The following is a 15,487-nucleotide window of genomic DNA, read 5'->3' as shown; positions in this document are numbered from 1 at the left end:
TTGGACTCTCATGCCACCGTGTGGTTTAAGAACTGATAATCCATCTACTGTTAATGTAGGATATATGACCCATGTCAACATAGAAGAAAAAGGGAAATCTAAAATAAATGTTTGAGGGAAAATTCTAGAGACAGAACAAAAGAGATATCAATTGTATTCACTGGGTGGGGGTTGGGGGGGAAGATGAAGAAACATTATTTGGCCATAGATCTAAGCTTTCAAAAAAAATGTTACAGGATCTTCCTGGTGGCACAGCTGTAGAGTCCACTTGACAATGCAGGAGACACAGGTTTGATCCCTGGCCCAGGAAGATTCCACATGCTGTACAGCAGCTGAGCTCATGGGCCACAACTGAAAATGATCCAAATACATTCTGTCTATAGGAGACACAGTTCAGAAGAGAAAGATATAAATAAAAAGAAAATAAAAGCATAGAAAAAGAGATGTCATGCTAACATCCACCCTAGGGAAGCTGAAGCGGCAGGACTAATAGACAAAACAGACTTTAAAACAAAAAATGTTACTAGAGATACAAGGGAACATAAAAGGGTTGATCTATTATGAAAATAGAACAATTATAAACATATATGTATTTAATAACATGTAGTGACCTTAGAAGGAGAAGGCAATGGCACCCCACTCCAGTACTCTTGCCTGGAAAATCCCATGGATGGAGAAGCCTGGTGGGCTGCAGTCCATGAGGTCGCTAAGAGTCAGACACGACTGAGCAACTTTACTTTCACTTTTCACTTTCACGCACTGGAGAAGGAAATGGCAACCCACTCCAGTGTTCTTGCCTGGAGAATCCCAGGGATGGGGGAGCCTGGTGAGCTGCCGTCTCTGGGGTCGCACAGAGTCGGACACGACTGAAGTGACTTAGCAGCAGCAGCAGCAGTGACCTTAGAAAACCAAAGTACCTAGGGAAATTCAGGCTACATAAGAAGTTCGTGGTTCAGTGAAAAAGACTCCATCTGCCAATGCAGGAGACATGGGATCTATCCCTGGGTTTGGAAGATGGCCTGGAAGAGGAAATGGCAACCCAATCCCATATTCTTGCCCAGGAAATCCCATGGACAGAGGAGCCTGGCAGGCTACAGTTTCACGGGGTCGCAAAAGAGTCGAACACGACTTAGTAACTAAACAACAACAAAGATAAGAAGTGGAAAAAAAAAAAAAAACAGAACCTACTACTATATGTTTGAATCTTGTAAACATTATGCTAAGTTAAGAAGATAGTCATGTTGATGTATGGCAAAACCAATACAATATTGTAAAGTAATTAGCCTCTAATTAAAATAAATAAATTTAAAAAAACATATCTCAAAAAAAGAAAAGACAGTCACAAAAAAATAAGCATTATATGATTCTGTTTATATAAAATCTCAAAAACAAGCATATCTGTAGATACAGAAAGTAGATTAAGTTGCTTACAGCCAAAGGTAAGAGGGGTAATAAGAAGATGATAGCTACAAAGTATAGGATATCTTTTTCTGATGATAAAAATGTTCTAAAATTGGCCATAGTGATGGTTGCACAGATCTGTGAATATAATAAAAAAAAAAAAATTTGACTTGTACACTTTAAATGGGTGAACTATTTGGGACATGAATTGTATCAGTAAAATTAGTTTAAAAATTGTGACAATTGAAATTACTTGATACACTATTAAAATAAGAAAATATTATATATATATGTATATGTATATATATAACTACAACTGTATAAATATGCATAGGTAGATATGTATATTCATGATGTACATTTAGATTACATAACTATAAACAGGAAATCAGAAATTTTAGTTTCAATTTAGTCATTAATAAGAGAGAGAGGAAAAATGTCAGAACGTTAATGGTGATTATAATTTGTGTGGTAGGATTAATTTGTAATTTCTAGTCACTTTACTTTTTTACAGTTTTCCTATTTTCTTCAAACCTATTTATTTACATGAGGAAAAAGAAGATTATTATTTCTAAAGTGCTAGGAATTTTGGAACTCAAACTCTGTCTTTGATTTAATGGAAGAAAATCTGCAATCACTGTTACAGAATTAAAACTACTGTTGTTAAGAACAAATACTGCCCTAAGACTAGAGGATCTATGAAACACACACTAGTAGATATGTGGATATCATCTGGTTTCTGAAATGTAACCAAAATTCTTTATATCAGACTCAGGTTATATAACACTCCTCACAACATAGGAAAAAAGAGTAATGGAATTTAATGGAATGGAACAAACTGAATAGACTACAGATTTTTTTTTTTTTTTTTTTTTTGGAAAATTGGAGAATACTCCATGTAAGTTGAAAACAAGTTCCTGGAAAAGTGGGCATTTGTGCTATACTTCTGACAATACAAAGCTTTCCAGGTGCCACAGTGGTAAAGAATCCTCCTGCCAAGGCAAGAGATGCAACAGACACGGGATCAATCCCTGGGTCGGGAAGGTCCCCTGGAGTAGGAATTGCAACCCACTCCAGTATTCTTTCCTGGAAACTTCCATGGATAAAAAAGCCTGACGGCCTACGGTCCATGGGGTCGCAAAGAGTCAGACATGACAGGAAACCCACACACACGTTTCTGACAATACAGAAGAAGCATTATTAGCACAAAGTTAACACTCTAGCAGTCACAGTCCTAGCTCAGCAAACTTCTATCTCTGTGACACTGCAAAAGTCTCTTAACCTTCCGGTGCCTTAATATCCTCCTCTGTACATTGGGATAATAATACCTACTCCACATGATAATTATCATAATAACTTATATCAGTACTTATAAAGTGCATAGAATAGTGCTTGGCCCATGGTAAGTGCTGTAAACGATTTTGCTCAATAAAAATTATATAAATATATACATGCTAATCACAAAAAAAAATCCATTCAAATTGTTTAGCAGTCACACCAATGTTAAGAGACTAGTCATCCCCTATAAATACAAGGCAAATTTATAAGCACAGGTACTGACAGAAAAGCTTACACTCCACAGGTGCGTACTCCCTGGATTAGTGCTTTTCTCAGAGCCAACTTCACATCCTTGTTTCTCAAGCTGTATATCAAAGGATTCAGGGAAGGGTTAACGATATTATTCAACACTTGAACCATAGAATCCAACCAAGAACTGGAGGCAGGCCGCAGATAAATGAGGACCACGGGGCCATAGAAGAGCAAGACAGAAGTCAGGTGGGCACTGCAGGTGGAGAAGGCTCTGTGCCTGCCTTCTGAGGAGCTGATTCTCAATATAGAGATAATGATGCGAGTATAAGAAGCGAGGACAAGAAGGAAACACAGGAGTGCCACAACACCTACGTTGGTAAAACTCACCCTGTGAGCTAGAGAGGTGTCTGCACAGGCCAGGGGCAGCACCACCGGGATGTCACAGAAGAAATTGCCCACCTCCTTGGGGCCACAGTAGGGTAACTTAAACACAAGAAATGTGAGGACAGATGCATGCACACTGCTCCCCATCCAGGTGCTCAGAGTCAAGATGGCGCACACCCTGGGGTTCATGATGGCCATGTACCGCAAGGGGTGACAGATGGCGGCAAAGCGGTCATAGGCCATCACGGTGTACAGGAAACACTCCGTGCAGCCCAGGAAGTGATAAAAGAAGAGCTGGCAGGTGCAGCCCTGGTAAGAGATGGTCTGGCTTTGCCCCAGTAGGTAGAGCATCATTTTGGGGGAAGTCACAGAAGGGAAAAAGATGTCAAACACTGACAAGTTGCCCAGGAAGAAAAACATGGGGGTGTGGAGGTTGGAGGAAGTGAGGGTGGCCAGGAGAATGAGCAGGTTCCCCACAAGAGTGAGCAGGTAGAAAGCGAGGAAGAAGACAAAGAGCACGTGTTCCAGCCCTTGTGTGTGAGGGATTCCAGTGAGGAGGAACTCGGTCACTGGAGTGTGATTCCTCATCTTCACATCTAATCACACCTGGAAGATCAGACAGTGGTCTCATTGATATGGGCTTTCCCCAAAACACTAAAACCTGCACAGAACCCAGGGGAAAGGGATAACATCTGTATACTATCCATAAAAATGGAGAGGAGAATGACAACCCACTCCAGTATTCTTACCCAGAGAATTCTATGGACAGAGGAGCCTGGTGGGCTGCCGTCCATGGGATCTCAAAGCATTGGACACGACTGCATGACTGAACTGTCCTGAACTGATTGATGTGAATGATTCTCAAAAATGCTCTCACCGTCATAACTGGAATAGCAGAAAACTGAAAACCATCTAGTGGTAATACAGGAGAACAGGATAGAAATGATAGTACTTAATGCAGGCAAAAGCATCAAGCAATTAGCAATATTAAAAACAACTATCTTCCTTCAACATAAAATTCTGTCTTTCAATAGAATTTACACGTGCAATATGACAATATGTATGGATACAATTAAGGTTTTTAAGACTCAGCATCATTAATTAGGGAATATCTTAAGAAAATCCATGAAGTTAGCTAAGTCAGTTTTAGCCCAGACTCCAATAGAGCCAATTCCCATCTTCTCTCACCTGCCTCTACTATGTATAACCCATCAGATGAGGAGAGAATGTTCTAGAAAGAAGGCACCTACAGATGGAAAGGAAAGAGTGGGCTTGGGCTGGAATCCAGGCTCCATGTCCACCCTCCTGGTTTCCTTTCCTTTTAGATGTCATGAAACAGGAGGGCCAGGGTCTGAAACCAGAAGGGCTGAACACACCTCTTTGTCAGAGGAGTGGCATTCATTCCCTGAAGAGTGAATAGGCATTTTGGGTATTCCTTCAGGACCGTCTCCCCAAAGAAGATACCTATAGAACAGAGGAAGCAATTAGACTGGAGACTTTCCCCTCCTTCCTCCTTCTTCCCTCCTCTTCTTTACTTCACTCTATCTCATTAATTCTTAGACTAAAGGTAATTATGAAAAAGCATTTGCTTATTTTCAAATCCCTTTGATTAACAGTCACTCTTGGATATTTTTTTCCTTTAGTAGACAGCCATCCATTAAGTTCAAATATTTGAAATTGTCCAGTGATACTGTGTTGAAAGAACTGAGTTTAAAGAAAAAGCTGGAGATTAGGAAAGGAACCACTTAGAAACGAGGCAATAATCCCATCTGGTGTTGACAAAATTTCTTTTTCTATAATTAGTTGGATGGTTTCCCAATATCACTTCTCAACTGCCTCAATTAATATCTTCAGTTCAGTTCAGCTCAGTTCAGTCACTCAGTCATGTCCAACTCTTTGCAACCCCATGAATCGCAGCACACCAGGCCTCCCTGTCCATCACCAACTCCCAGAGTTCACCTAGTCCATCGAGTTGGTGATGCCAACCAGCCATCTCATCCTCTGTCGTCCCCTTCTCCTCCTGACCCCAATCCCTCCCAGCATCAGAGTCTTTTTCAATGAGTCAACTCTTCGCATGAGGTGGCCAAAGTACTGGAGTTTCAGCTTCAGCATCATTCCTTCCAAAGAAATCCCAGGGCTGATCTCCTTTAGAATGGACTGCTTGGATCTCCTTGCAGTCCAAGGGACTCTCAAGAGTCTTCTCCAACACCACAGTTCAAAAGCATCAGTTCTTCGGCATTGTACAACCATTACCACAATCTAATTTTAGAACATTTCCCCCATAATATATATACTATGTGTATACTATGTGTATATATATATGTGCATATAATATGTATGCATATATGTGTATATGTAAATAAGTATATATACAATATACATAATATATATATTCCCTCATTTTATATATATATGTATGTGTGTATATATATATATATACACACACATTTTCAGTCATTTTCACTCCTACCTCAAGCACTAAGCAATCAGTTTACTTTCTATCTCTATGAATTTGCCCTTTTACTAGTGGAGTCACAAAATGTATGTTCCTTTTTTGTCTGGCTTCTTTCACTGAACACAGCATTTTTGAGACTGATCTCTGCTCTTGCAACAGTCAGTATTTTGTTCCTACATATTGATGAAGCATATTGTAGCATATGAATATTTTGATTTCCTGAACCATAGGTGACGATTCTAACTATATCCTAGTATTTACAGACCCCTACGGTTCATGGGGTCACAAAGAGCTGGACACAACTGAGCGACTAACACTTTCAAAAATGTTTTAATATCTCAAAATCACCATCATTATTATCCGTGCAAAACTGTGGATTGTGCAAAACACAATGATTGTGTCACATGTTAAACAGTTGAGTGTATGAATTCTGAATATATATACATATATACATATATATCGGAGAAGGCAATGGCACCCCACTCCAGTACTCTTGCCTGGAAAATCCCGTGGACGGAGCAGCCTGGTAGGCTCCAGTCCATGAGGTCGCTAAGAGTCGGACATGACTGAGCGACTTCACTTTCACTTTTCACTTTCATGCATTGGAGAAAGAAATGGTAACCCACTCCAGTGTTCTTGCCTGGAGAATCCCAGGGACAGGGGAGCCTGGTGGGCTTCCTGCTATGGGGTCGCACAGAGTCGGACACGACTGAAGCGACTTGGCAGCAGCAGCAGCATACACATATATATCCATAGTTTTAATTATTTTGTTTCAGCTTGTAATCTAAATTTCTATACTATGAAAAACATTTACTGAATTAGTAAAAATCACGCCAGCACTGAACTGATTTATGATTAGTAATGTGCCCCAATCTTTCCTTTCTCAATTTCCCTTACTATAAATTTAATATTTTACTTTGTATGTAAGTAATTCCAAGAAATCTTCAAGGGGTTTGTGCATCTCATAATTACTATCCCTCTGATTCATTAAAACACAAATATTAGGAAGAGATATAATCCATTGTTACAGTTATTGTTGTTGAGCCGTTAAGTCATGTCCAACATTTTGTGACCCCATGGACTGCAGCATGCCAGGCTTCCCTGTGCTTTACTATCTCCCAGAGTTTACTAAAATTCATGTCTTAAGAGTTGGTGATGCTATCTAACCAACTCATCCTCTACCACCTCTTCTCCTTTTGTCTTCAATCTTTCTAAACATCAGGGTCTTTTCCAGTGAGTCAACTCTTCACATCAAGTGACCAAAGTACTGGAGCTTCAGCTTCAGCATCAGTCTTTCCAATTAATATTCAGGGTTGATTTCCTTTAGGATTAACTGGTTTCATCTCCTTGCAGACCAAGGGACTCTCAAGAGTCTTCTCTAGCACCACAGTTCAAAAGCATCAGTTCTTCAGCTCTCAGCCTTCTTTATGGTCCAATTCTCACATCTGTACATGGCTACTGGAAAAAACATAGTTTTGAGTATATATTTAAGTTCTGTACCCCTCCTTTAATTATATTATTTGTTTTGTTCTTGCTGTTCCTGACGCAGTAAATTTGATAAACTGGTGTATGTGTGTGTGTTTGTGTGCATGTGTTTTAAATAAAATTTTATGTTGTGTCTGTGCTATACTAAAGTTTTACATTTAGGAAAGATTTAAAGTGCTTAATTTTTTGTTTGCAATCCCAGTCATTACAAACTGATTTAAAAGGAGCTTTAAAAAGTGGTTGGAGTTCATTCAGATTTGGCTTGATATATCTTCAACTTTAATGAGAATATATATTTAAATTAGTGTATGTTGTTGTTTTGTATCCCATGTTTCACTCATGTTTCTGTTTCATCTAAATACATATGCTGGTGCTGCTGCTGCTAAGTCGGTTCAGTCGTGTCCAACTCTGTGCGACCCCATAGACGGCAGCCCACCAGGCTTCCCCATCCTTGGGATTCTCCAAGCAAGAACACTGGAGTGGATTGCCATTCCTTCTCCAAGGCATGAAAGTGAAAAGTGAAAGTGAAGTTACTCAGTCGTACCCAACTCTTCGTGACCCCACCAGACTCCTCCATCCATGGGATTTTCCAGGCAAAAGTACTGGAGTGGGTTGCCATTGTCTTCTCCAAAATACATATGCTATTACATGATAATTTAAAAGAATAAGTGCTACCCATTCATTATCTTAATAAACACACACAGTGCTCACTAGGTACTGGGGCATGTCCAATACATATAACAGTGAATAAGATAAACATGATGGAACTTTCCACTGCATAGAATAGAAATCTACTGAACAAGCTTAAGTATTAGTGTGATAACTATTTGTCATAATCATTAGCCAGGTTTTACAAGATATCATAGCATGAGTGTTCTTCCATTAGTATCCAGCATTAATAGAACGGCAAACTAATACTAGAATTGTTTGAATCCAGCATATAGTCTAGGACACACTACCAAAGCATAGGAATAGGATTCTGTATGATCTTAAATTTTATCTGTCATGTTAGGAGGGGCCATGGAATCCTCACATTGCACATCAAACCATTGTCTGCGGTGCAAATGGACTTCATTTTGTCCTTTTTGTCTCATGCTTTTTGTAAGGGCAGCAATTTATTTTATTTGGGATTTTCACTTTTTTGTTTTGTTTTAATGGTTTCAAATGATACGGATACTTTGGGGAGTAAAAATGGAACACAAACCTATACATCAGTAAAATGTCATAGAAAATAAGGACTTGTATGTCCGTGGGGCCTTCTGTAAATACTTTCCTTCTTTCTCTTCGGATTCTGGAGAAAAGTGAGAAATGATGAATAACTTGAGAATTTTGGGAGGCCAAGTTGGAAAATGTAACTTGGTGGGAAAACCAGATACACGTGATAATTGAACCCAGTAATCAGGACATCTTCTCTTCAAACAACACTGGACAATATAGCTTTCCCAACCCTTTCACTCTAGAGGGTAATCTGGGATGTTGTCAGTATGATACAGTAGGAAACAGTGATAGTAGGAGTTAAGAAGGCTTGGTACTAGACCTGCATTTAGCTTAACTACATGTGTTATGAAGGGCAAGATATATATTGTAATATCTCAGTGCCACCATGTACAGAGGGGTACAATGAGTTGTGGCACAGAATTAGTAGAGATAATAAGAAAGTCAATATATAAACATGACCGATGTTTGTGTATATTTTACTGGTTATTTACTGAACAATCTCTGTGTATCATGAGCTCTGAAGAGAACTCAATAAAGGCCATGTAGGATAGGCATAAACAAACACATAATAATAAAAATACCAAAACCCAAACAGAAGGAGAAAATGTGGAAAACATCAAGAGAGAAATAACTCATCATCCCTTACAAGGGAACCTCAGTAAGAACTATGAGTGACTTCACATGTGAAACAGTGGAGATCAGAAGACATCAGAATAAGTATTTAAATACTCAAAGGGGAAAAAAAGCCAACCACTAAACTACCTACATTAAAGATATCATCAAAATGAATATGAAATAAACATATTCTGTGAAAAATTAAAGTGGAAAGAATTTGTTTACAGCAGATGCAACTTATAAGAAACACTAAATGAAATTCTTCAGGCTAAAAACATGTAACACTTCATGGTAATCCAAATCCAAATAAAAAACAAAAGCACTGGTAAAGGTAAACATGTTATTAAAACATTCTGTAAATGCATATTTTCTAATTTCCATGAACTTATTTTAAAACCGAATGTATAAAACAATGTGTACATAAACTATTATGGGGCATGCAATATATATAAAAATGTAATACACTTGCCAATAATAGCAAAAAAGAAGTAGATGGGAGCAAATCTGTATTGGGCTAAGAAAATGACATGATAGTTCAAAACCATAGAAACAAATGGCGAATGCCAACAATAAGTAGGAAGGTCATTATAACAAAAGCTATAAATACATAATTGCTTTACATACTTCTTTAAAAGTCATAATTATACAAAGTAATAATTATAACAGTGTGTTGGGAATTGTATCATTCATAGATGTAATATAGATTTAACCACTTTATCACAAAAAGAGAGGGGAAGGAAGAGAGCTGTCTTGAAGTAGTATCTCTATATCACTCTGGAATTCATTTAGCATACACCTGAAGCTGATTATGATAAGTTAGGATATAAGATAGTAAGCCCCAGAGCAACAACTAAGGTAATAAGGAATATAATGTAAAACTCATTAAAGAAATTAAAAATGCTACATTAGGAATTAATTTTTAAAAGTAAAGGAGAAATAGAGGAACAAAAAGATGTGGAATGAGACATATAGAAAACCAAAAGTAAAATATCACATATAAATACAATTATATCTATATTAACATTAAAACATGAATGGATTACAATTCAATCAAAAGGCCAAGATGGTCAAGCTGCATTTTTTTAAACTATCTTTCCTGTATTCCTTTATTTATTTATTTTTTATTTATTTATTTATTTTTGGCTGTGTCGGGTCTTGTTTGCTGTGCAGGCTTTTCTCTCTTTGAGGTGAGCAGGGGCTACACTTCCTATTGTGGTCACTTTGCTTGGTTTTTTCTGTGTGTGTGTGTGGTGCTGGAGAAGTCTTTTTTTTTTTTTTTAATTGGAGGCTAATTACTTTACCCTGTATGCTTTGCTTGTTGATAGGCTCTAGGCACGACGGCTCAGTAGTTGCAGTTCCCAGACTCTAGAGCAGAGGCTTAATGTGAGTTGTGGCTCACAGGTTCAGTGGCTTTGCAACATGTCTGATCATCCCAGATCAGGGATCAATTCCGTGTATCCTGCATTGGCAGGTGGATTCTTTACCACTGAGCCACTTATGGAATCTTACAGGAGACACACACACACACAGAGATTCAAGATACTCCCTCACAGAGAGAGATACAAATAGAAGGAAAATAAAAATATAGAAAACCAGAGATATTATACAAACAACAACCACAGGAAAGCTGAAATGGCTAAATTAATAGACAAAATAGACTTTTAAAGTATTACTAGGAGACTTCCAAGAGGACTTATGCCGAGATGCAACTCCTGGGACTGCTGCTGCCACCTCCCCCATCCCTGTGGCAGCCACTGCCAACTCATGCCTCTGCAGGAGACCCTCATGGCATCTCCCCTTTTGCAGCCCTGTCAGGATCCCAGGATCCACTCCCTCTCCCCAACCACTAATGAAGCAAAACTGGCTGGAAGCATGCAAACTAGTGCTTCTCAACCCTGGTTGAATAATGGAATTTTCTGGGAACTTTTAGAACTATTACTATTCAATTGTCTAGGGTGGAGATTGGACATCAGTATTGTTTTATAGCTTTCTAGATGATGATTCTAGTTCTATTCTCTGACCCTGTCTTCCCTGCCCCACCTTTTTCCCTATCAAAATTCATCCTCATCTGTGGTTTGGAAAAAGTAATAAATTCACCTGAAATAAGAAATTGAAAAAAAAAAGTATTACTAGAGATAAAAAGAGACATTTTATAATGATAAAAGGGTCAGTCCTTTATAAGGATAGTACAATTATAAATATATATGGATTTAATAACATATAGTGATCTCAGAAACCAAAGTAACTAGGGATGTTCAGGCCACATAAGAAAAGAAGTGGGAAAAAATAGTAACCTGCTACAACATGGATGAATCTTGAAAACATTACACAAAGTTAAAGAAAGCAGCCACAAAAAAATAAACATTTTATGTGGTTCTATTTCTATAAAGTGGCCAGAACAAGCAAATTTATTGATACAGAAAGCAGATTATCAGTTGCTTAGAGAGGAAAATGATAAGAATAACAGAATGATAGCTTAAAGGTATAGGGTATCTTTTTGTGATGATAAAAAAAATGTTCTGAAACAGACCACGGTGATGGTTGAAATTCTAGAATATACTTAAAAAAACATTAATTGTGTAGTTTAAATGTGTGAATTATTTGGTATGTGAATTGTATCTCTGGTTAAACTGGTTTAAAAATAGTGGCCATTGAAAATGCTTGATACACTGTTAGAACAAGAATATATATATAATATGACTACAACTGTATAAGTACACATATGTAGATAGGTATATGGATGATACAATTGAAATAATTATAAACAGGAAGTCAGAAACTTTTGTTTCAATTTAGTCACTAAAGAGAGAGAAGGTGGAGAAATAACAGAATGATGATAGTGATTATCATTTGGGTGGTAGGATTAATTTGTAATTTCTATCACTTTAGTTTTTACATTTTTCCTGTTTTCTTCAAACCTATTTATTTACATGAAGAAAAAAGTTATTTTAATGAACCAGGAATCTGGAATTCAAATTCAGTCTTTGATTTAATGACAGAAAATCTGAAATCATTATTCAAGAATCTGGTCATAAAGAACAGATACACTGACCTAAGACTAGAGGATCTCTGAAAATACCTATTAGTAGATATGTGTGTATCACCTGGCTTCTGAAATGTAACCAAATTTCTTAATCTCACATTCAAGTATACAACACTCATCACAATATAGATGAAAAAAGTGATGGAAATAAATGTAACAAATTGAATAAACTAGATTTTTTTGAAAAATTGGAGAATACTCTGTAAATTGAAAAGAATTTCCTGGAAGAAGTAGGCATTTAAGCTATCTCTGATGACACAGAGGCAGAATTAATAGCACAAAGTTAAAACCCTTCCATTAACATCCTAGCTCAGTAACCTTTTATCTCTGTGAACTGCAGAAGTGTCTTAATGTCCCACTGCCTTAATATATTCCTCTGCAAATTGGGATAATAATATCTACTCTATATGATAATTATCATAACATCTGTCAGTATTTATAAAGTGGACAAAATAGTGCCTATAAACGATTTTGTTGAATAAAAATTTATGTAAATACTACATGCTAATGACAAAGAATTCATTCAACCTACTTGTCCCAAATCGCACTTAGCAGTCACACCAACTCTGAGACTAGTCGCCCCCAATGAATACAGGGCAAATTTATGAGAACAGGTACTGACAGAAAAGCTTACACTCCTCAGGTATGTACTCCCTGGATTAGTGCTTTTCTCAGAGCCAACTTCACATCCTTGTTTCTCAAGCTGTATATCAAAGGATTTAAGGATGGGGTAACAATATTATTGAACAACGGAACCACAGATTCCAACCAAGAACTGGAGGCAGGCTGGAGATAAACGAGGACCACGGGTCCATAGAAGAGCAGGACAGAAGTCAGGTGGGCACTGCAGGTGGAGAAGGCTCTGTGCCTGCCTTCTGAGGAGCTGATTCTCAATACAGAGATAACGATGCGAGTATAAGAAGTGAGGACAAGAAGGAAACACAGGAGTGCCACAACACCTACGTTGGTGAAACTCACTGTCTGAGCTAGAGAGGTGTCTGCACAGGCCAGGGGCAGCACCACCGAGATGTCACAGAAGAAATTGCCCACCTCCTTGGGGCCACAGTAGGGTAACTTAAACACAAGAAATGTGAGGACAGACGCATGCACACTGCTCCCTATCCAGGTGCTCAGAGTCAAGATGGCGCATACCCTGGGGTTCATGATGGCCGTGTACCGCAAGGGGTGACAGATGGCGGCAAAGCGGTCATAGGCCATCACGGTGTACAGGAAACACTCCGTGCAGCCCAGGAAGTGATAAAAGAAGAGCTGGCAGGCGCAGCCCTGGTAAGAGATGGTCCGGCTTCGCCCCAGTAGGTAGAGCATCATTTTGGGGGAACTCACAGAAGGGAAAAAGATGTCAAACACTGACAGGTTGCCCAGGAAGAAATACATGGGGGTGTGGAGGTTGGAGGAAGTGAGGATGGCCAGGAGAATGAGCAGGTTCCCCACAAGAGTGAGCAGGTAGAAGGTGAGGAAGAAGACAAAGAGCATGTGTTCCAGCCCCTGTGTGTGAGGGATTCCCGTGAGGAGGAACTCGGTCACTGGAGTGTGATTCCTCATCTTTACATCTAGTCACACCTGGAAGGTCAGACAGCGGTCTCACTGAGATGAGTTTTCACCAAAACACTAATACCTGCACAGGATCCATGGAAAAGGGATAATATCTATATATTGTACATTAAAAACCTCTAGATAGGAGTCAGTCCAGTTTTCACTAATTAATGTGCAATGTCACTTTTCATCTGTGTCCTCTGAAGGATAATAGATAACACAAGAGGCAGAATAGAGCAGAGGGCAGAAGATAAATCGTACCCTTGGATTTATCTGAGTTTAAATGCACACTCAGTGATTTTAGACAATTTTGAAAAAGTCTCCAAATCTCCTTGCTATCTGGTTAATAGTTGAATAATATGATTCTTATGAGGAATAATGCTTTAATGTATATAAAACCCCCAATATAATGACTGCAGCTACCCACCCTCATTAGAAAATTCACTTAAGGTACTACTAATATTCTGGTTTCAATTCTCCTTTACTCCACATAGCACTTGGCTTTAGCTGACCTGTGCCTACAGCACTTTGGAATCACCTATTGATTAAAACGATTCACAAAAATGCTTTCTCCATCATCAGCTAGAACAACGGACAACTAAGAACAATCTAGTGGAAATAGAGTGAAACAGGATGGAAATGATAATATTTAATACAAGAAAAAGCAACAGGCACTTAGCAATAATAAAAATAGCTATCTTACTTCAATGTAACATTTAATCTCAGTAGGAATTATGTCTGCAATATGACAATATATGCCATCCCAATGAAGGTTTTTAAAACCCAGCGTCATTAACTAGGGAATATCTTAAGACAATCAATCCATGGAGACAACTAAGTCAGTTTTAGCCCTAACTCCAGTAGAGCCAATTCCCATCTTCTCTCACCTGCCCATGGTGTGTTTAACCCATTAGATGAGAAGAGAGCATTCTCGAAAGAAGGAACCTACAGATGGAAGGGAAAGAATCGACTTGGCTAGAATCCAGGCTCCACATCCACCCTCCTGCTTTCTTTCCTTAGATGTTGTGAAACAGAAGGCCAGTCAGAACTGAAAATCTAGAGCAACAGTGCCTGTGGTCCCTGAGAAAAGAAGGATCATTTCCCTGAGGAGAGATGTTTGGGGTGTTCCTTTGGGACCCACTCTCTCCCCATGTGGGACAGCTGTACAACAGAGAGCAATTAATCAGACTTTCCCCTCCTTCATTCTTTCTCCCCAGTGTCTCCACCTTATTAATTTTAAAACAAAAAAAAATGTACTATGCAAAAAACTTATTTTCATTTTTCAAATCCTTTTGATTAACAATAACTCTTGGACTTTCCTGATGGTACAGTGGATAAGAATCTGCCTGTCAATGCAGTAGACACTGGTTCGATTCCTGGTCTGGGAAGTTCCCACATGCCACAGGGCAACTAAAGCCAGCACTCTGGAGCCCTCAAGTCACTACTACTGAAGCCCATGCACCTAGAGCCTGTGCTCCACAAGAGAAACAACAGAGTAGCCCCTACTCTCTACAACTAGAGAAAGCCTATGTACAGCAACAAAGACCCAGTGCAATCAAAAATAAATTAAAAAAAAAAAAAACACTCTGAGTTTCCAAAGTAGGAAGCATGAGCTTGATCCCTGGTCAGGAACCAGGATCCCACACACTGCATAGCCAAAAAAAAAAAAAAAACAGTAACTCTTGGGCATATTTTTCCTGTAGTGGGGAGCCATCCTTTAAGTTAGATATTTTAAATTGCCCAGTGATTCTGTGCTTGGAAGAACTGGGTTTAAAGAAACAGCTAGGATTAGCTAAGTAACC

The 15,487-nt window shown here is 38.6% G+C and overlaps 2 protein-coding genes across 2 annotated transcripts; both read right to left on the bottom strand.

Moving 5' to 3' along the window:
* Positions 1-2,970: 2,970 nt before the first annotated feature.
* Positions 2,971-3,903, bottom strand: LOC139180577 (putative olfactory receptor 10D4). The gene has a single exon (XM_070782439.1). The coding sequence runs from the start codon at positions 3,901-3,903 to the stop codon at positions 2,971-2,973; it is 933 nt and encodes a 310-aa protein (XP_070638540.1).
* An 8,867-nt stretch (positions 3,904-12,770) lies between these two features.
* On the bottom strand, positions 12,771-13,694 carry LOC139180719 (putative olfactory receptor 10D4). Its single transcript, XM_070783048.1, has one exon. It carries the CDS (start codon positions 13,692-13,694, stop codon positions 12,771-12,773), a length of 924 nt encoding a protein of 307 aa, XP_070639149.1.
* Positions 13,695-15,487: the final 1,793 nt, after the last annotated feature.

This window comes from Bos indicus, chromosome 29 (genome assembly GCF_029378745.1).
Source record: "Bos indicus isolate NIAB-ARS_2022 breed Sahiwal x Tharparkar chromosome 29, NIAB-ARS_B.indTharparkar_mat_pri_1.0, whole genome shotgun sequence".
Classification (NCBI taxonomy): Eukaryota; Metazoa; Chordata; class Mammalia; order Artiodactyla; family Bovidae; genus Bos; species Bos indicus.
Note: the sequence above shows the minus strand (reverse complement) of the source record. Positions and strands in the feature narration are given on the sequence as shown.

Excerpts from the sequence above, each read along its gene's own strand:
- LOC139180577 (XM_070782439.1), bottom strand. The coding sequence starts at position 3,903 with ATGAGGAATCACACTCCAGTGACCGAGTTCCTCCTCACTGGAATCCCT.
- LOC139180719 (XM_070783048.1), bottom strand. The coding sequence starts at position 13,694 with ATGAGGAATCACACTCCAGTGACCGAGTTCCTCCTCACGGGAATCCCT.